A 22,765-nucleotide genomic window follows, 5' to 3' on the forward strand; every position below is an offset into this window, starting at 1 on the left:
CACAATTGACCCCGTTTTTTAAGCAATACTATAGGAAAATAAAAGGGATTGCGGGGGTTGCCTTTTTTTTAACTTTCAAGTGGGATGACCACAGACCACAATCTGCCTATTAAAAAAAACCATGATGTACAAGGGGGGAAAGTCACTTTATGCAGCTGACACTACAAATCTCAAACGTTTAGATGCAGTTTAAAATGCGGAATTCTCGAATTCGTATTATGTGTAGGTGGGTATGAATTATATTAATCAGTAATGATTGAGAGTGATGTGTAAGCACGTGATCAGCGTAATTGGAATGAAGCCATGTTAGTGCTGCATATGCAAGTTAAAATTCAAACTATACAAAAGGTAAGGCATTCTTTTTTCTTTTGCTAACTATAGAAAAATGAGAGAAAATAAAATTTTATGCTGCGTAAATTTAATTTAATCTGCAACAAGAAAAACAGGAAATTGTATAAGTTTTTCAGATTCTTGCCAAACTGCAATGGAATTTAGGATCTGGTGCCAGGACCTCCACCAGGAGAGTCGAGCACGAGTACTAATTCACCTTTAATACAAAGAACTGTACACCTTCTACATTTAACTGTGTGGATCATTAATATTATAATAATTGGAGCCCAGAAGTTTAGGCATTAAAATGGTCGAAATAGGCAGGCAAAAAGGTACTTGAAATACCTAAAATAGGCATTTATAATTTTTGGAACAAAGGAAATATAACTAAAAACTAAGGTATTAAGGGACCAGAAATTAGCTGAAAAAATGGTTGCACTAAATCCATCTAAATTATGGTTTATAATAACTGCATTATTATCCAAGTTAAATTGATTTCAAGCCCAAAATAAAGTATTTGAGGTCCCTCAAGTCAATTTCAGGGCAACCATTACCAGATGTGGGATCCAAAGAGAAAATGATTAGTTGGGGGGTGCCTTCAAGTTACGAATAATCCTCGTTTATTTAGAGCAATCACTCATTTCTATAGTTGATACAGAGCTACCTTGTTCTATTGTTGTAAAAAATACTTTTTTATATTACCTCATATGTATGCAAGACTCCTCCAAGAGTGGGGCCCTATGTAGCTGCATTTGACTCATGCCCCTAAGGGTGACTTTGGTCAGTTTAATCAAATACCAAAATAAATAAATAAATAGCTATAGTTTGCAGTGCATTTATGGTGTAAAAAAACAATCAAAACAACATCGGCCCCCCAGAGTCCTGTCCTTTCCTACCTCGCCTTGTGGGAGTCGTGACGTCAACTGATGATTTCTTGGGATAACCATCTGTCAACTACACACACATACAATGCCTGAGCGAGACATATAACGTGAAGCATGTGTAGAAACAAATTTCTAATTTTCCTCTGCTTTTCTAAAAGTGGGATGCGTTCATCTGAAACAAAAATTATTCACGTCTAACATCATCCAGTCAAAGCAAAGTTAATGCATGGCAACACCAAGTTCTCTATCTCTCAGATCATGTATTCACATTTAAATGGGGCTGGAAGGGACGAGACTTATAATTGATACTGAGAGTTGGGAAAAATTTGTAAAAAACATTTCTTTTGTTCTCAATGCTCAAAATATCCAAGTTTGCATATTATGGGCCCATGAAATTCACAAATAACCTTAAAACTACGACCATGTAAAAATAGGCATGTATCACGCCTCCGCCGGGGATTCTTGCTTCTGAAACGGCCATCATTTTCAGTAGAAGGACTTTGTCGTGACAACCTCTGTAGTGGGGGAAATGATCAAAACACAGCAAGACCATGCTGATATCTGACTAGATTTATTACATGATTAACATTAGATAAAATAACTATAACAAGTATATGATGAGTTACATTGTGTAACTAGCCACGCACACTCGTTGATATGCAGATTAGTCGGGAGTGTTGCCAGATCACAACCACCTCCAAGTAGGACGATGCCTTGTTCTTTCACTGTGCGTGACTGATCACTCCAAATGTCCAACGAGTATTCATGCTACTTCAGGAAGTCCAGTCCAAGGATGCACAAGTCTTGGATGTCGGCTACGAAGACAGCATGATGATATGTGGACGACACAATCTTCTCTGAGACTTCCAACTTTCCATGCACAGTCATCTCTCCCATGACTGTCTGCAGGGTCAACCACAGTGACACGTAGAGAAGTTGCTGTTGGAATCTTCGATCCAAGTCTCTCAGGACGATGCTGACGTTGTCTCCAGGGTCGATGCCCATCTGGCACAACCCTGGCGAAATCCACCAAATTCGCCTGTTACGTACAGTCCACATTCTCCACTATGCGGCTGTGAGCCATGGTAAACTCGACGTACAGCGCTTTCTCCACTAGCAGCAGCAATCGGACAGGATCTCCTCACATGGATTTTTGCGTTTGCCTGCTGGAGTCAAATCTGGCTTGGCTGTTCAATCCCCAAGGCCTTTCTTGACACTTTCCCAGAATTCTTCTAGATTCTTGTATATGTCCATCCTGAAGGCAGCGATGGATGTGTTAATGGCAGCAATGGCCACATTGACGGTGGCGGCATCCTCACTCGTGGCTGCGTTTGCTGACTGAATCCTGTCTTCAATGTCTGCTTTCATTTGGTCCATTGTCATCAGCTGTTTGAATTGTTCTCCCATTTCATCTTTTTCCATTCTTGTCTTCACCATTCAATTCCTAGCAACATCCTGCCTCTGACACCAGATTTGCTCCACTGCTGGGCTCGTCGAACTTCTGTCACCAGATTATCCTGTCACGTGGAAGTTCTTCGGTTCTTTGCGGAGGACTTAAAGATAGGTTAAAAACTCACTGGGATTTGATCTCACAAAGAAACTTTTATTTACATCAATTAGAATTCCTGCTAAAGCGACAGCAGCCTTCCAAACGTGTATTCTCACTTCGAATTCTCTTGTGCGAGTCCATAGAATCTTGCTCTTCTGTTCCAACAATCGCATGCCAAGTGTACCTTTGGTATACTGTTTCACAAAAGTGCACATATATTCCTGTCAGTTCATTTTTACTGGTTTCAAGTCAGAATGCAAATGCCAAAAGAAAAAGCACATCACTAGCAATGAAAAAATGGGTTTCCACATTAATTCTTCGCATACGACTATTCACACAAATATGTGTGCTTTAAGTGTTAGTTACCAAAGGGAGAAAAGCAATTTCCACAGCTAAGACATAGCTTAAAAAAAAACACATTTTGTTAGAGATGCACACATAATTTACTCCAAGAATATGTACAGTGACACTTCTTTAGGCATCCACTTTTGGAAATCACTGCTGATCAGAGGTAGCGCAATTGTGGTTGGTGGGAAAAAAATAATTAATAATTATTATTAATAAGAAAAAAAAACCATTCCAACGCTTAGAAGATTTTTATGCACAGGACAAGTGCTTTAGATATTTCTATGCATCTTTTACAGAAATTCTGTGTATAGAGCGTCAAAAAAATGGTAGCTATATCAAAGTCACTGTTTTCAGTTCATTACAGTGGAAAAAGTGACTTGAAGCTGAAAATATGTAATAAAATTGATCAGCTTAAAAAAACAACTTTTAGTGAGTGACTCGTGCCAAGCCCGACCATGGCCATCAGCTGGCTCTATTATTATTTCTGTGTATAATGAAATATTTTATCATAGAAAAGATGAATTGAGACAAAGCTAAATGCTGTATTGGTCGTGTAAATGAAAGGCATCTAATCAGGGTTTCACTACATTCATATTTGAAATATTATTTAAAAACAAAACTAAAATTGTTGGTTTGTACGGTAATTACTTTCACTTTGTAACATTTGATAAAAACAGTCATTTTGTGATGTTTGAAAGGTGAATGTACATGCACACCAAAAAAGAAGTATATTGATGTAAAGCATTCTCCCTACAATAAACAGTTTCTACACTTCTTAAGTTCTATCGAAGATCGATCCACAAAAAAAACCACTATTTTGCACTTTAATAATTTATCGTAGTTCTCTTCAGCGGTTAATCCAAAGGTGCATTGTTTCTTCCCAGTCAACATTTCCATCTTCGTCTTCATCCGTTCTAACATAACTCTCGTCATCGGTGGTGATAGCTGAATGGTGAAACAGATCCATATCCTTTTTGAGTGAGATAAAAAAAATATATTCCAATCATTTAAACAAAAAGAACAAATTTTGATGTTTCTAATCAAAATAAATTATGTATTAATTTTTGAAGTGTGAAAAAGGAAATACTTTTTAATCGAATAACCATAAAAAAATTATGCACCGTATCCAGTTTTTAAAAAAGTATAATGCATTCACCCTTGAACTTTCATCATTAGAGTCATGCTTGTTATTTTGCGAATCTGAATCCTCTCTGTTCAAATAAGTATGATGAGAAGGAAAAGACTTTTTGGCTTCTATTTCTGCTAAAAACTTTGCATCTTGAGCCCTCAGGTTTTCCTGTTGCCAGGAAACTTCCAAGTCATCTGCACTACCAGCGGTGCTTTCACCATCTTTCATCTTCACTTCTAAAAAAGAAAAAGAAAAACTGCACCATTTGGAAATGTTCTATTGTCATAAATGCAAAAAGAAATAACATTTAAAAAGAATAATGAAACTTAAGTTTTTGTAATTTTATCATGAGTGGGGAAAAATAGTATCATTTTTGAAAAGCAACCTGTTCCAGATTAACAAAAAAGTTAGCTATAGTAGAACTTAATTATCCTAGTATCAATTAAACATGTTTTTGGGTTATATGAGACATTTTTCATAAATTCATTTAAAATAGTAAGAACCGTTTAAAAATGTAATGATGTGTGAAACGCTTTGTTTCACATCAAACTGGTTTACGGAATACAGTAACAAGAGCTATACAGACATATTGCAAATACCGTCCTAATGCATGGACAGTCAGCCATGACCAGGGGTGTCTCCATGATATTAAGATCTGGGCTACGAAAATTTTAAATTGGTAATCTAGAATTTCTAGTCAGGTAGGATCCAAATATTAATTTACTGAGTGCCCATGACGCGGTTACAACAATGGCTCTGAACTAGATCAATGTTTCCCAAAAATGGGTGATCTCGCTCATTTGAAGAAAATTGATGCATTGACTCAGAAAACGGTAAAAACTACAGATACAAAATGTGATCTTACGGGTTTAGTCAAATATTGATAGGAACTTATTTTTTGTGAAAAGCGGGTTGATGAGAAAGATATTTGTATTTGTAAATAAGTTTAAAGCATTTTAAGCATTTGTGAGAGCTCAATGACAAAAAACATTGAAAGACTATTTTTGTACGACTCGTAAAATCAAAGCTGTTCAAGTCAACTTTCATCATAGTCGCTCTGCTTTTGCTATACTATGCATGAAAATGACTAGAGGCAAGATTGACATTGCCTTGATACAGGAACCTTGGACTCTAAATGGTAAAATTTTAGGTCTGAAGGTCAATGAATATAATATCTTTTACGATGTTCTAAGTGACGATGATATCTTGCATTGCATTATTGGCAGTGTTAAGCTCACTGAGATAAATCTTGTAAAATATCTGAGTAGTGACACTGTTACTATCAAGATAGTTTATGAAATGCAAGAACATAAAGAAGAAATCATTTTCATGCCAGCATATCTTCCATTTGAAGAAAAAGACCCATTTTCAAAGGCTGATAAAGAATTTTTCCAGTATTGCAGCATGGGTAAAAAGAAACTCATCTTTGGTTGCAATGCTAATGCTCACCATGTTTTATGGGCGAGCAGTGATTGCAATAAATAAAGGAAGGCAGGTCTGTCATGTCTGTCTGACACACACACACTCTTACTCTCTCTCTCAGATAAAATCATGCAGTCAGACCACCGTCTGATCATGTTTACTATTACAGGACCAATTAGGACAGTAACAATAAGTAGAAACCCAAGGTTAACTAATTGGGTTGCTTACAAAGCCTTGACATCTATCTGGTCAATTTGGAAACTTTTCCTCCGTACTCGATTTGGAGCTGTTTGGAGAATAACATGTAGCTGGTCAACAATCTTTTCACCAAAATTGTAAGACTACCAATACGGAATCACAGAAATTAGTGCTTTGGTGGTCAAAAGAGCTGAGTAAAATGAGAAAAAAGCTGTAGAGGGCTTTTTAATAGAGCTAAAAAAAGTAGTAAGTGGCAGGAATATAAAACTGCACTCACTGCTTATAATAAAGCCATCAGAGATTCCAAGAGAGCCACTTGGAGAAAATATTGTGATGATATTAATGATATCGCTGCTTCGGCAAGGTTGGTCAAAATGATGTCCAAAGACAGAAACTGTGGTTTGAATACCATCAAGCTACCTAATGGTAAATTTACAGACTCTGAGAAAGACACTCTAGTTGAAATGCTTAGAGTACATTTTCCAAGATCTATTTCGACTGATAATAGTATGAATTTAATAGTACTAGATAACATGACAATTCACGCACAAGCTGGATGCTCGTAGGGAGGTGTACTCTCTCCTATCTTGTGGTGTCTAGTTGTGGACTCGCTTCTGGAGAAAATGGCTAAATCTGGAATGGCCTGCATTGGTTATGCTGATGATGTTGTAATTGTCACTAGGGGCAAGCACATTGATACTGTATCTAGTATTATGCCCTTCGGAAGGTTGAAAAGTGGTGTAACAGTGAACTTTCTGTTAACCCACAAAAGACTACCATGGTTGCTTTTACCAGAAAAAAAGACCTTTCTTTGAAGAACATCAAGTTCTTTGGTCAAACTCTTGAATATGCTAGTGAGGTTAAATTTCTAGGTGTGTACCTAGATCAGAAACTGACCTGGAAGAAGCACCTAGAGTTTTGTCTGAATGAAGCTAAGAGCTTTTTGGGCCTGCAGAAATGCTATTGGAAGGACATGGGGATTAAATCCTAGTGTCATCCACTGGATCTACTCGATGATCACATCTCCTATTATTACTTATGGTTCTGTTGTCTGGAGGTCCAGAACAAGGTACAATATGGTTAAGTCAGACTTGGCTAAACTACAAAGAATGGTTTGCATGGCCATCTCTGGCTGTATAAAAACCACTCCTACTGAAGCACTCGAACTTTTACTCGGGATGTATTCTCTACACATGCGCATAGAGGCTGAAGCATGCAATCATCTGCATGAGAAGATTCAAGAATTTGGGTCATTGGAAAGAGTACTCACAGTACTTATCATGGGGTGGTCTTGATATAAATGTTACACAACATCCATATCTCAACATGCCAAGTGATGGCATGCTTTCCAAACTTGCATTTAATACGCCTTATATGGTTCAATTCCCTTCTAGGAAAGACTGGGGTATTGCTCCTACTCAGTGATAGAAATCTTATTTGGTATACTGACAACTTTAAGCTTGGAAACAGTACTGGAGCTGGAGTATGCTGTCCTGGAAATGGTACACAGTTATCATATCCTTTAGGCAGCTACACCACTGTTTTTCAGGCTGAAATCTTTGCAATTCTCATGTGTTGTAAAATTTACATAGATAGAGGTTTTAGTAGAAGATGCATTTTTATATGTTCTGAGATAGTCAGGCTGGGCTGATATATCTTCCGAAGTCTGAAATCACTTCTCATGTGGTCTGGGAGTGTTACACTGTACTCTGTAATTTATCTAACAACAACAGAGTCTAGCTTTGTTGGGTACTAGGTCATTCAGTTATCTCAGGTAATGAATTGGCTGACAAGCTGGCTAGAAGGGGTTCTGAGACTCCATTCATTGGTCCTGAGCTAGCTTTGGGCATTTCATGGGAATTGATCAGAAATACTCTTTTCAACTCATTCAGGAGAAAACAGTACCAAGATTGGCTGAACACTGATGGTCAGCAACAGGCAAAAAAGATAAATTGTGACTGCCCTAGTTTTAGGCAGGAGCTGATGAAGCTCAGCAAAAATGGTGTTAGTAGAGCTGTTGGTCTACTTACTGGTCACTGTACTCTTAAAAGGCATCTTAATGTTATAGGAGTTAGTAGTGACTCAACCTGTAGAGGTTATTTATATAAGGAAGAAACAGCTACTCACTTTTTTTGAGAATGTAAAAAATACTCTGCACACAGGTTTGAGCACTTGGGGTTGTCGTTTGATTGAACCATAGGAGCTTCAAGACATTCCTATTAGATCTATGCTGAACTTTGCTTCAGCTACAGGCCTCTATCAAAGACTTCTATTTTCTTTTGGAAATAGTACAATAGACCTCTGGTCGCAGTGCTAGGTTCTGTGGAACCACCCACCCATAAGTTAAGTCCATGAAAATATGCATTCTTAATGATTAACAAGGTAAGATTTGTTTTAATTAATAAGCAGTCAGTTAATTAAAATCCAAAAAAAATCTTTATTTTTTCCTACTCTGCCTGTAATTGAAGAAAATCTGGGCAGCGCTGGGTATTATAGCTAGTATACATAAAATTGATTTTCTGTCTATGTGTATGTTCCCTATACAAATCTACAATTTTAGATCTATCTTCACCGAATCTTGCACATACACCAAAATAGGACCCAACTTGAATGATAGGCTACTTTAAAATCTTGTCAGAGCTGGACAACAATGGTTTCTGGGACTCAAAAAAACCACTTTCGAAATGTTTATTTTGGTTCTCAAACAATGCGTTTCAAGCATGTATATACCTTTACAATGATTTGTCACTTTTATCCTGCCAGTATGATAGTTTACGCCTTTATAATTGTTTGTCACTTTTTCAATCCCCCCAGTAATTGAAGAAAAACCGGGCAGCACTGGGTATTATAGCTAGTCTTTAATAAGTTGCTATAAAAAATCTGCGGCAATTTGATTATGCCTTTTACAGTTGTATGCAATGTTGAAATAAAGGGAACTCAATTCCATGCATTGCATCAACATTTGTTTGTTTTTCTATAAAAAACATTGCAGATATATACATATTATCAAATTGTTATATTATGTAATCACCATGCAAAGGTGGTGAAACAATACACAGGTATTCTAATTCAGGACGATATCTATGCCTCATCTCACTGAATTTTCCAGAAAATGATTTCAAAGACACCAGCATTAATCAAAAAGACGTACAACATAATGTATACAAACCACAGTTCAATTCGCGTACTAAAGACGACATCACATTAGTTACTGAATCAGCTGTAAGAAGCAGATCATTTCTTAACTTCTGAGCACTTCCTGGATGACTAAAAGCATCACCATCATGGGATATAAGACTCCCAGAAGTTGGTGGGTTGCTATCTGGGGTGGTGACAGCACTTCTTGATGAAGACAAAGGGTATGGAGTTGACAATGGTGGTGACTTGGAAGCAGCAGAATGCGGAGAACTGTTGGGTGTAGACTGTGGTGATGTATGATGATTCTATATTTAAAAATTAAAACAAAATGAGCAGGTACAAAAAAAAACTTTGATGTCTAATTGCAAACTGCATAATTATACAGAATTGAAACACGAAACCCGCTACTCAATTGCAAAAAGTAGGACAATTTTAATTATAAAGGACAAGTATAATGAATAATAGTTACAATAATTTAGTCACATGGAATCAGCAGACATGCAATGTTCATTATTATTAGTATAATAAAGAAAACAGTGCCTGAAATAATTACATTAATTTCAATATATAAGCAGTTGAACTTCTGAATGAGCATAATTCATTCCGTGAATGTGCTTGTTATCCGAATCACTCGTATATAATGAAGCTTCCCCGATAGGAAATAATGTTAACTTGGATGATTCATTTCACAATTATGCATTCACATAAAAATGACTAATAAAAACGACTAATAAAAACAGCATTTCATAAATAATACAATACAATAATAATTTAATAAACAATCCAATGACACCATAATACACCAACAGTCCAATAATTTTGTAAATTTACTTATCCTAAACTACCAGAGAGAGAATTATTTTTTAAGACATTGTAATCTGCAGGCTCACCAATCTTTCTGTGTGAATTTGAAAAGGAATTAACACAATGGTGATTGCTTTAGACTTCTTTTTTGAGGACCTCGCTGAAATGAGAAATTGCATTTTTGGACAAATTCATTGCTTGCTCACTGCTACAACTTCACTTGGGTGGTTCTTTTCTACAAAAATTTTCTTGGCTTTTCTCATCTCTCTAATCTCATTTGAAGTGAGGAACTCCTCCTAACTTCTCTCTTCCTCAGAGGAGAACCCATTCATAAGTTTGTATTTATTTTATCATGTATATATGTTGTTTTTAATTGCAAAAAAAAAAAAAAAAAAACCAAATAAAATTTGCAATCTACGTAACATTTAAAATGATAATTCATTTTACAATAATTATATAATTGATTACAATAATTATATAATTGATTACAATAATTATATAATTGATTACAATAATTATATAATTGATTACAATAATTATATAATTGATTATATTTATAAAGTATGATTATACTGACACTGTAATATAATAATTGATTAATTGACAGGGCCACAGCTAGAGGGAATCTGGTGAATCTGATGCCCCAAGGGTAAGACCGGGGGGGGGGGGGAAATGCAAATTTCACCCTTTAAACTCTTTTTCAACATTACAAGGAGTTGCCAAAATGTGTGTCTGCCCCGGCTGACCAAGCATCTGGTTACACTGCTGATAATCGATCTACAGCTGTGCACTTTGGTATCCTAAAATTTAGGCTCACAGTGCTGATGTAGAACACAATAGAAACGAGTTGTCGGGAAAAACTATTATGGACCACGATGGTGTACCAACAACCACTGAATAGTTATTTATTCCCACTCACAATCAACTAGACCAGTGATGCGCAAACCATAGGTCGCGACCGGGTGATTGTGTCAATGAACTAGGGGGGTTGCGAGAGATTTTCTCCAAAATAAAAACTTCCAAATAAGAAATTCATTTTTATTTAAAAATATGTCAAAACTAAAGAAAGCCCAAGGTGAGCAGATTACCATGTATCATACAATGCAATTTTATCAAATTCTACTTGTACAATAATCAATATATCGGCTCCGTCATGCCAGAATCATGAATGTGCACTGTCCTTGCAAAAAAAAAAAAAAAAAAAGAATATAGGAAATAATGTTTGAATGTTTGCTGTACCCATGTTACTCTATGGAAGTTGTTTTCCTCAAATGCTTTGTAATGTGTGTATACATTCATGTTTCAGGCACAACTAGGTAAAAAAAAGTACTAGGTGTAGCAAAACAAGGTATCCAAACAGCAGCAGAAAAAAAAAAAAAAAAAAGAGAGAGAGAGGAAGAGTTGTATATCCGTGCTTTTGGCATGCAGCGGAGATATTGAATTAGTACTTTTACAGGGTGACTTAGATAGAATCATCCGATTTCAAAATTGTATATTTCTTAAAAATTAAAAACACAGAATAGAGTGATAAGTAGGGCTAGGATTTTTATGCTCTAAAAGCTTATAAAAAATACATTTATGATCTTAAAAAATTGTAAATACGTTCTATAAAACAGAAAATATATCCTCAAAGTTTTATCATTCTATTGCAAATACCGTTAGTTTTAGCAAAATATGATAATGAGAAGTGATGATGCAGTCTTTTGAACCTTTACTTATTATATGAACAAAAATTCATTTTAATAACTAATCTCATAAACCAAAATTTCCCTTTTTTGAGTAAGTTTTTCTCCACTAATTCAGAATTAGTGTGCTGCTATCTACAGGTGAAAATACCTAGCCAAGTACTGTATATAGCTTTAGGAAAGCATATCACAAAATTAAAAAAAAAAGTTTAAATTCTTTTTCTGATAAAAAATTTACATACATACATGATATTAGAACTTTTCATTTTTGTAATATATGACATCCATATTTTTATGGGCATCTTTTTCTCAGCCACCTTGTTGGGCATTTTGATTGTTGTGGCGTTGTATTTGTAGAATATGTAGAATATACATGATTAAGAAATAGATCACAACAGGTTAAGGTGAACAGGGAATTCTCTCTGATTGGACAGGCATCATAAGTTGAGTTCCTCTCTAGAAAGTGTCCTGGGCCCCCATTACTTTTTAATTTTTTATCTATGGGATTATTAAGAAATTTGCATATGACGTGAAGCTAATGGGGGTAGTCAGGAATCAAAGAGATAGGGAGCAATATGCTAACATCCCCCAGAGGGGCAATGGAATTTTCCAGGGGGGGGGGGACGGTAGAAGCAACGGGTTTGTATATTTGTTTTTAAAATGTGTTAAAAAGTATGATATCTCATTATAAATATGAAGAAAATGCCATTATGATGCGAATCATTTTACACAATAAAATTGTTCATTTGCTGGATTTCACTGAAGAAATTATAGCCTGTTTCAATGAAATGAGATTAATAAAAGAAAATAAAGGAAGGAAAATTAAATTCACAATATGTCATAAAAATATTAGATGTTTTGAAAATAAATTCCATACCTTCAGCATTTTCATTAAGGCCTCTAACTGAACCATAAGTTCTTTCCTACTTTCTTGAAGAGTAGAAAGATGAGTTTCTAATTCTTCTTTTCTTTGCCTCAATGCTCTTAGTTCAGATAAAAGCGTTGGATTTTGTTCACATTCTAAAGCGATTTCCTGTTCTTGTTGTCTTCTTAATAGCATTATCTCTTGCATAATTTCTCTGACAAGAAAGAATACATATATATGAACAGAAGATTATTTGTAACTCAGAATTTTTTTAGATCCACATTCATCAATTATCCTTGAGAACCGTTCCATACTTTCCTTCCCTAAGACAGCAATTTTCACCATTGCTAGCATGTGGCATGACTCATTTTATTCATGCACATAAAAATATGAGAGTGGTCTGAAATGTTATAGGCCTCAACTTCAACTTACTCTGGCCTGCCTCAAGGACACACTGAATTATATTTTTTTTTATGTTTATTTTCAACTGTGAAACTGCCTAAAAGTAATTTCTGCCGACAGATTAGTATGAATAAGTTGCAACCAAATGTTTGCAACATCTAAAACCAATTTTGATGTTTCTCATTCAGCTTGGTATAATTTTTCTGAAGTGATGTTTAGTGTTTCCCAGAGGCGATGCATGGAATAAGGAGGTTGAATGGAAACAATATTGGCAATATTTTGTCTCAAACTTATGGGTGATTTTCATGAAATTGGCCTAAATTACTACTTTCTATTTATATTCCAGTTTTTGAAAAGTTGCCAATGTTTTTAATTTTTTTCATCAATAGATGTTTAAAATTGGCCCAAACAAATTTTATTTATTTATTTAAATACAAACTACAGGCAAAAGCCCAGTTACAGTTTGCATATATGAATACAAGAAGAACATACAGCAACAACCCCGAGATATCTCGTCAAACTTGATGTGCCTTATTTTTGTCACACAGAAATATCTCAGGATCTTAACACGAGTTTCTTTCCAATGTTCATTTTTCAAATTTGAAAAAATAACTTTTTATCCAAAAACAAAAATATATTCTTTTTTTTCCCAATAGTACATATTTTTAGTATTTGTATACTTTTTCATAATTTTAAATATTTTTATCAATAGTTTACAGACAAATAAAAATTTTCCCCAGTTTTTCTTTTTCATTGGTGACATTTGGAAAACATTGGTTCAACTCCAACAACATTAGTTGCACCTGTCAAATTTTGTACTGTGTGTAAAGGTTAAGAAGAATGTATCCATCACTTGACCGCTCCTTTTAAATCAATTAGAATCGCAAATTAATTCACAAATTAGGTTTATTATAGAGGAGAAAAAAAGATGTCTTTACTAAATGTCCTTCTCCTGGCCTTTTTTTGTGAGAAATATATAGCTGAAAATTATTTTCATTTTACCATGTTTTTCAGTTTAGATTAATTCAGTTTATCATTTCCGAAAAGCGCATGTTTTCAGCATGCTTAGTTTTTGATCAGGATTGCAAAACCTGCAAAAATGTCTTTCTCCTGGCATTAGGTATCCAGAAAGAAGATTTGATCATAAGTTGGGGGGGGGGGAAGTAAACAAAATCCAAATTTCTTGGTTGTAACAATAAGCTGGAGTAATGTTTCATCTAAAGACACTGCTTTGAGAGTGCATCTCATATTGTAGCAAAACAAAGACAAATTGAAAATCTGTTGTCTTCCATAAACTTGAAGGAAAAAAAGAGTGAGGAAACACAAAAAAAGGAAATAAAAATGCAATTGACAAAAGAATTGTTCAGAGTATCTCAGTGCTTGTCCAAATTCGAAATTATCTACTAAAATAGATGGAATATGTTGCAATTGTCAAACATTAATATCACATTAAGTGTTGAAACAGGAAAAATGCCCATTGGATTTTTACCTATCTCTTAACAAGGTTAATTTTTTTTCACTATGAATTTTTAACACATTTCATTGGTGACTACATTTCATTTATTAGCAGGTAAAGAAGTGACTTCAGGATTTTTTTTGGAGTTTTTGGTTGACAATTATTTTTTGTCCAGTTTTGTAAGAATGACTCAGATGTGTCATAGGCATCTGTTTGAAGTTGTCATTCTACTAAATAGCAGTGTTTTCACAGTTTAAATTATATGAATGTGGAATCATAGGCGGATACGAAGAGAGCAATCGTCTCATTCACTAAAAAAATGTAGTAGTGGCATAAGCAGGAAGGCAGAAATGAACTATTGCCCCCCCCCCCCCTTCACTATGAACACTCTGTGATCCTCCCCATTCATATTCAATGAGCCCATATCCGCTTATGCGTATAACCTTTTATAAAAAAAAAGGGTTTTTTTTAGTACCAGATAAAATTCGTAAACTTTTAGTTGGCATAATTTTTTCACTGGTGTATTTCAGGAATTAATGTCCTGAAATCATGTACATTTCTAGAAAAGGTCTTAAACAAATGTCCTGTAAAGACAGCTACATCAACATCTTGAAAATTTTAAAAGTTTAGTCTTTTTTTTCTATAGGATCCTACAACGCATTCTCCTAACCCGCTCATTGCCCGCTCCTCTGTCTCATTGAAGATATACAAGCAGGTGGTCAAGAAAGACCTGGGCCTGATGGAAAAAGATCCTATAACTGCGGTTTGAATTTGAAGTTCTAACTTTGCCAATTTTTCAAAAATATCGAAAGCGTAGATGGAGTTATGTCGTATTTTAATGTCACATTTTTATTTACTCCAGCATGAACCTCAGAAATGATCTCAAGTTCTTCTTTAATCGAAAACTGTTTCCTTTTGAGGTCACTCATTTTGAAACAGAAGACATATGAAGCATTCGAATCGAACTGGCTTACCACAGATTTTTTTTTTCTGTGAACTGTATTTGTTAAAATTTTGTTTCCACAAGCCATAGAAGAACAACCTTTTTTCCCAAATAGTTTAGCAAGTTAATGCTCTGAAACCAATTTTACGCAATCATTTTTGAAACATTTTGTACTCTTTCGTTCAGTTTTTCCTGTTTCATTATACAGGACACCCTGTATAGCGTGTGAAATGACAATTCATTCAATAACTGATTTTGATAGTTATATAATTGATTATATTAAAATATATTATATTACATTTTGATGATAATATAATAATTAATCAATCTATAGCACTATTGACATCCTAAAATTCAGGCTTGCAGTGCTCAGGTAGAACACAACATGCGAGAAAAACTGATATGGGCCAAGATGGTGTACCATACCAGCAACCCCAAATAGTCCTTTGTTCACACCAGGGTTTAAGCTGGATAAAAAAATTCCTTTCGCAAAAAAACGAAAATGGGGGAAAAGCTTTAGCAAAATGCTACAATGTTAATGTAACGATTGATGGTTGGATGTCTACTTGTTTCGCACCTCCTGTACGCATTTTTGCGAAAGTGGCTACTTTTTCTTTCGCATTCTACAATTTTCTCTCACATTTTGCAAAAAATGCGACCGTAGCTTGAACCCTGCACTGGACCTTCAACTAGACATTCTTTCCAGGGCATTACTAAGTCCAATCCGAAAAAATTAATACCCTGGACATTTCTATTCCTCCGCACCATCTTTTTTTCCACGGAACCATCCCTTGGAGTAGAGAGTGTCTAGTAGTCGGATAACTTGCATATCTCTGTAGAGCAGTGTTTCTCAACCTATGGTCGGCAGACCAGAGGTGGTCCATAGGAACACTTGATAATTTACTTCCAAACCAATTGTAAAATTGGTGTAATTGATATTAGTGATATCTCATTTTGGATTCAAATAAAAATTAGCTTCATACTGGGTGAATCTCACTGAAGAAAATGTGGGAAATTGCAACCTTATAAATATGGGATATCACTAATGTTAGCCAAAAAATGCAACTTATGATAAATTCGCTAAATATTGCAAAATTTGCAATTTTCAGCAAAATTTGCTGAAATGAACTGCTGCTGCAAAGATGCATTTCTTGAAAAAACAATCTTGGTAATCATTTTCATTAAGTAACATATGGAAGGTTAAGATCTTACATATGGCATAATACAGGACATCATCAACTGTCACCAAAAACATATCCACGCACCAGATGGAAAAACAAAAAATATTGTGTATCCACAAGCGATTGCTGCCTGAAGTTTTTAATTAAAATATTTAAAAATAAAAGTAATTTTCTCTTACTTGATGCAGAATTTTTTTGATTAAGAAATAATTAATAAGCTATACATATATACATTTTTTACGGGGCGGGCAACGTCGCCGGGTATCAGCTAGTTAATTTATAAACAGCAGCATTTGACATTATTTCAAACCACCCAATGCATCAAATTTGGAAGAAAAAGAATATAGCTGATAAAAAAATAATTAATTATGTTCGTGTATTTTTATACCTTTAAAATAGTTTATACATCTTTCACTAAATCTATATACCTTACCTCTATATTATTTACGTCATTAAACTTTTCCCAACAAGGATTTTAACACTGTGCAGCTAACAAAAGCACATTACAAAAACAGTCATTAAACATGTTTAATTTGGGTAATATACCTATTCTTTGATTCAAGCTCAGCAATAAGATCATGCTGCTTAGATGTATCCATGTTCAAGCTCAGATCAGATGGGCTTCTTACCTACAATAAAAGAAATATGTCTAAGAAGGAAGAAACAACATAAATTTCAATACATTGTACAATCGGCCGTATTCATGAGGGTTACATTCCGGGGGAGGACACAAATATGGGAAACCCGCAAATAACCGAAACCATAGTTTTTTTGTTTATCTCATTTATTGAACATCATCAGAAGAACAGGGTCATGCAAAGGTATAAAGGAATGTAAAAGAGTATGCATTGATTAATGATTGTTGGCAATGTTTTCTGACAGAATATTGTGATTTCTGTTTGCCGTTTCTTCTTCATATCATCAAGTATGTTGGAGTTATGTTGACAAGACGACTTCTAGAAATTTTGCTACATGCGAGGAACGCACCATAGAGGGATCTATATCATAAAAATAATCTACTGCACTGATTTGAACTTACGAAGCCCTCCCGCTATGTTACTCATGATTAACTTGTCTTCTACTTCTGTATTTTGATCTTCATGAGCAATCAGCTGCATAAATTCCTCCTCTGTCAATACCTCGGAATTGCAATTAATTAGCTGTTTCACTTCTCTTCTATATCATTCAACCCTTCTCCACCCACCTAATTCGCCAAGGTGACAACGTCTTTTATAATCTCTTCAGTTGGCTCTGTAGAAATGGTTGTGTCCTGGAGTTATTGTGTCCATTGTGGACTAGGGTTAATCCAATTCGAGTTGACTGTTTTTGTCTAAAGAGCTGCCATGGTTCTAGTGATGACAGTAATGGCATTAGCGATAAAGTAATTCTTCCATACTTTCAAGACATTGTCTGTATTTGCATCTTCTTCTATTGTATGCACAATCATCTTCATTGAATGACATGTATAGCGAGCCTTGAATGCTCACATTACACCCTGATCAAGGGGCTGAATGATAGATGTTGTATTAGGAGGCATATAACGGATTTCCACACCATCAGCTTTGAACTCATTGACATCTGGGTGACCAAGAGTTTTATCCAGTATCAAAAGAACTTTGAATGACATGTCTTCACCCTCAAGGTACCTTCTGACTTTTGGAACGAAACACAGTTTAAACCAATCTAGGAAAGTGTTTTCGTAGTCCAAGCTTTTCTATTGTTCATCCAAAATACTGTGCGGGAGCTTTGACTTATCCTTTCCCTTCAATGCTTGCAGATTCATAGATTTGAAAATGACAGTGGGCTTTATCATGTACCCATACGCATTTGCACAAAACAACATAGCAAGTCTACCTTACCTTGCCTTAAAACCACAGGCTTACTTTTCTTCTTGGGTGATAAATGTTCTCTGCTCCATTTTCTTCCAAAATAGTGCAGTTTTGTCAGCATTAAACACCTGGTGAGGTTCATAACTCTTCTCTTCAATAATTTTCTACAAAGTCTTTGGAAATTTTTTAGCTGCCTCCTGATCAGCAGAGGCTTGATCACCAGTGATTTTTACATTGCGTAATCTGAATCGTTTCTTAAGCCTATAAAACCAACCTTTACTTCCTTAAAATTTTGTTGAAATAGACATTTCACCAGCCCATAGGCTGGATAAGAGGAATTGTATTCACTGGGGGAAAGAGGCATGTTATTTTGCCATCATCACTTTTGAGCTAACAAGAGGGATGTGTCGTGGAATTTTCCCTTAACAGCAGTGCCTCCTGCTGCAACTGCTTATTCAGCCATATGAGCTCCAACTTGAGTCATGAAAATGTTGTGTAACCATTCTGAAAAAATTTATTGGTCCATCCAAGCACTCATTTGGGGCAATAGTTTATAGGCAATGCATTCATATTTAAATTCTTAAAAGCACATGGTTTTTTGGATTTATCAATTACAAGCAGGGGTATACTATGATTGCTGGTGGCATTTGCACAGACCATAGCAGTGATCCGATTTTCTTGAACTTTAGAACCTGGGACTGTTTTTTTATATTTTTTTAGATGACCGATAACAGAAACAGATGGTTAAATGAGAGTGACAGTCAGTTTTACTGTATATACATACGTTGAGTTGGTTCTTTGCACCCCCAAAAAAGTTGAAATGACAGGCCTGATGAAATCCATAATCATCATATTATACAGGGTGCATAGAAAAAAGGGGGTATGGTATTTTACTGGCGAACCAAACCATTGATCCAAGAGGTATACTTCCAATTAGAAAAAGTTTCCAAATAGCATGTAGTACTCAGATATGTCACTCATGTTTCTCAAGGGGTTGTATATATATATGGTTATGAAAATATAAAAATTAACTTTTTATACAGTCCCCGTGAGCCAAGGAAATGAAAAGCTCTATCCACCTGACCTATTTGAGAAAAATGGCTGCCAAAACGACCAAAATAAAATTTTTATACAATAAATAACCAAAGGCAAACTTTTGTTAATGAGTCACTGACATATTATTCTAAATTCACTGAAATTGAAAGCTTTATCTGTTGCTCTGAGAAAAATGGCCAAAATTTGACTTAATGTTTAAAGAGCAGTTTTCAAGCTAAAATATTTCCGAGAAAAAAAGCTGAAACAAATAAATTTATAAGATAAAGTTTCAACAAATACTAGTGCTAAAATGGGAAAAAATTGAAACTCTGGTTCTTCAAGTTTTTTTTTTTGTTCAAAATGATTGCAGATTTTTGAAAAAATCTCAAAGTTCAGAATTTAGGGGCTCAAGTTCAAGGTGTGATGATGGTGCACCTTGAACTTGAGCCCCAAAACAGATGTTACAATATTTTATTCTGAATGTACAGAAAATAATGTTTCCATAGATACCTGATGCTCATATATTGCATCAATACAGTTGCTGTACGAAAAAAACGAAAAAGAATAATCTAATTTTATTGCTTTTTTCAATAGGTTCACAAAGTTTAAATGAATATAGCTCTATATGTACGTAGAGCATGCAGGCCATCAAAAATTTCAGTATTTTCATTTTCTAAACGGCATTTGTACATGTACTAAATTTGAAGAAAATCTGAGTCTGTCATGAAACTAATTTCTTATTTTTTGGTTGATTTTTTTATGGTGTGGTGTGTGTGTGAGGCTTCTTTATACTCAATGGTACCTCAAATTATAGGGGCTGCTTGGGAAAACACTCCAGTTGATTTGGTAAAAAAAATTACAAAAAACAAAACGGTAAAACATTAACTTATACATTAAGCAAGGAGTGATACAAGGATTGCGAGCTTGGCCCGAGTCCAGTCCGGCCATCCATGTACGGTCCCTTTCAGTGTACACAAGCTCCAAGGAAAGATTGAGAGATTCGGTGCCTCTGTAGTCTAGTGGTCTAGGGCGTTCACCCGAAAAGTGAAAGGATGTGGGTTCGATTCCCTGCAGGGGCAGTTGAATTTTATCTCTTTCCAAAATATATCTTCGCAAAAGCCAGTGAGAATTACTTTATCACTTACTTTGTATCTCGTTGCCTTCACTCAAACCGTAATTATTAGTGTTCATAGAGAACAGAAATAAGAAACACGAACTAATTTTCTGAGACATACTTTAATCTATATATGTAAAATTGATTTGCTGTGTATGTGTATATGCTCTCTATACAAATCCACAATTTTCGACCGATCATTGCCAAATTTTACATATATACAAAGCAGGACCTGACTTGAACGATAGGCTACTTTAACCCATTAAAGAAAACTGATTTTTAGAAAGAAAAAAACACTGAGTGGAACCACTCTCACCGTTTATTGGCAACAAAAAAAAAAAATTTAAATTTGGAATGGCAAATTTTCTTGCCAACTGGCGTCAATGGGTTAAAAGTATGCCTGAAGCTGGGCAAATGCCTGAAACGGGCAATAAAGTGTTAGGGCAAGAATGGTTTTTGTGCCACATCAATAACTTTTTAAATGTGAACTTTGGTTACTGTGGTTCCCAAACTATGTATTTCAGACATGTATATGCCTTTACAATGGTTTATCACCTTTTTAATGCTGCCAGTATAGGTATAATAGTTTATTCCTTTATACGTGCAATTGGTTTGACACTTTTTTGAATTCTCCCATTAATTGAAGAAAACATGGGCAGTGCCAGGTATCATAGCAAATTATTGCATAGAAACAGACATTAGGTTGCTAAACACCAATTCATTTTCTTATCAAAGAACTAATTTATGACCAAAATAGCCCATTTTTCACCAGCACAATGAAGATAACAACCTTAAACTTAGCTACTGAAAGAATAAAAAGTTTGTGTGTAGAGAAAACAAGTCCACTTTGTAAGGAATGGAGGTGGCAATAGTACAAGACAACCAACACCTGATTGACTTTGGCTTGTCTCTATTCATTCAGCAGTGCACAAACATTGACAAAAAGGTATCGGGAACCAATTTCTCAAAAATATTTATTTCTGATTTTTATGCGTGAGGACATCCCATGATTGTAATATATCCTAATTTACACAATAATCATTCTTTTTCTGCTGGAGTTTTATGTTGCATATGCAGATCTCATGCAATTTCTCTTATTGCTAATAGCATATTTTTTCCTTCATTTAGGGAAATTAAATTTGAGAGAGAGATCAGAGGCAGAAAATTTTTTCTATCAGCTGTCTTTCAATAAAATGCATATTAAAATAGATATTGAACACAAATCATTGAGTTGTTGAAAACTTACCGATGATCTAGTATCAGCTAACCGAGCAGCATAGCGAGCAATAAGACGATGCTCATCATCAACCCCTCTACTTGAATCACAGCTGAAATGCAAATGCTATTGAAGTATTTTAATAGACACTGAGAAATCATAAATTTTTTCCCCTACATTCCCCATAAAAATTGTTGAACTTTTGTCCATTTAAATGCCCTTGCTTATAATATGGATAAAAAGTGTTTTTTTTTCCTATTCTATTTGACATCCTTGCCATGTTGCTGAGACATAGTAAATTGTGCAACATGTCCTCTGAAAATTTCCAGAATAGCTTCTTAGCAATTTTGCTCAATAAAATTGCCCTCCCCAAAGGTAAAATGTTAATAAATCAACTTATGACTACAAATCAGGGTTGTGTTTGCATACAATCTTGAATTAAAATTGAAGCAATCTTGCTTATATTTTTTTATAAAAAGGACCAACTGCATAAGATTATTAGTCAATAAATAAGACCATATAAAAAAAACTAACTGATTAACCTGCGAGTTGTCGATCTGCTATCTAAAGATGATATGTCACATGAGTAAGATCCAGTCTCAAAGAAGCCATTATGCACTGGCATCGGAGATGGTGGTCTGCAATAATTCAGATTTAAAAAAAAAAGTGTAACTATAAAATTTGCAGAATATACCAAATAACATACAGGGTGTTCATAAAAAAAATTCCCTACAAACAAGGTCCTACAGGCTGCAATGCTGGAGGTATGGCAATATTATTAGATTAATTAGAAAATTTAAAAAAAAATTGAAATTTTTTTGTTTACTTCAAAGTACAATCATGTATGAGAACATTAAAGAACACAAGTTTGGATGACAACACAAGCAGATAAGAATGACAGCAAAGAAATGTAAAAGTGAAGTATCCATTGAAGAATTCTCCATGTGGGCTTTTTCGCTGAAGATGATTAGAGGAGCAGAGTTTGCACAATAAGAGGATTCTGACAAATGTTTCCCCAGAGATCAGGAGCAAATGGAGATAATATTTCTCATGATAGATATCATGGACATAGACGCATGTAGCATAGAAGTAGAAATATGTAGAATTACGCAGAAAAATGTTATTTCTACCATGCTATTTCAACACACAGCTACCATATATATACTCATATTTTAGCCGACCTCCCCCTCTCCAATGTGGAAAAACCCTGCTTATACATAAGTATATACACAGTATT

The 22,765-nt window shown here is 34.9% G+C and overlaps 1 protein-coding gene and 1 non-coding gene across 2 annotated transcripts in view; one reads left to right on the forward strand and one right to left on the reverse strand.

Moving 5' to 3' along the window:
- Positions 1 to 3,631: 3,631 nt before the first annotated feature.
- LOC149064610 (dystrobrevin beta-like) overlaps positions 3,632 to 22,765 on the reverse strand; it is a 44,424-nt gene continuing 25,290 nt past the window's right edge. The window contains exons 11-17 of the mRNA XM_089254563.1: positions 22,071 to 22,166; positions 21,559 to 21,640; positions 16,881 to 16,963; positions 12,365 to 12,566; positions 9,030 to 9,303; positions 4,268 to 4,476; positions 3,632 to 4,081 (exon numbers count right to left, since the gene is read on the reverse strand). Of these exons, the coding sequence (XP_089110689.1) occupies positions 3,959 to 4,081; positions 4,268 to 4,476; positions 9,030 to 9,303; positions 12,365 to 12,566; positions 16,881 to 16,963; positions 21,559 to 21,640; positions 22,071 to 22,166 (1,069 nt within the window). The 3' untranslated portion in view covers positions 3,632 to 3,958. The remainder of the gene's footprint in view (positions 4,082 to 4,267; positions 4,477 to 9,029; positions 9,304 to 12,364; positions 12,567 to 16,880; positions 16,964 to 21,558; positions 21,641 to 22,070; positions 22,167 to 22,765) is intronic.
- TRNAF-GAA (transfer RNA phenylalanine (anticodon GAA)) lies at positions 20,204 to 20,277 on the forward strand. The gene has a single exon. It is a non-coding gene; the product is annotated as a tRNA-Phe (tRNA).

Source organism: Pholcus phalangioides, unplaced genomic scaffold (assembly GCF_987345545.1).
Source record: "Pholcus phalangioides strain wild (caught in Gottingen) unplaced genomic scaffold, Ppha-v1.0 ptg000042l_1, whole genome shotgun sequence".
Lineage (NCBI taxonomy): Eukaryota > Metazoa > Arthropoda > Arachnida > Araneae > Pholcidae > Pholcus > Pholcus phalangioides.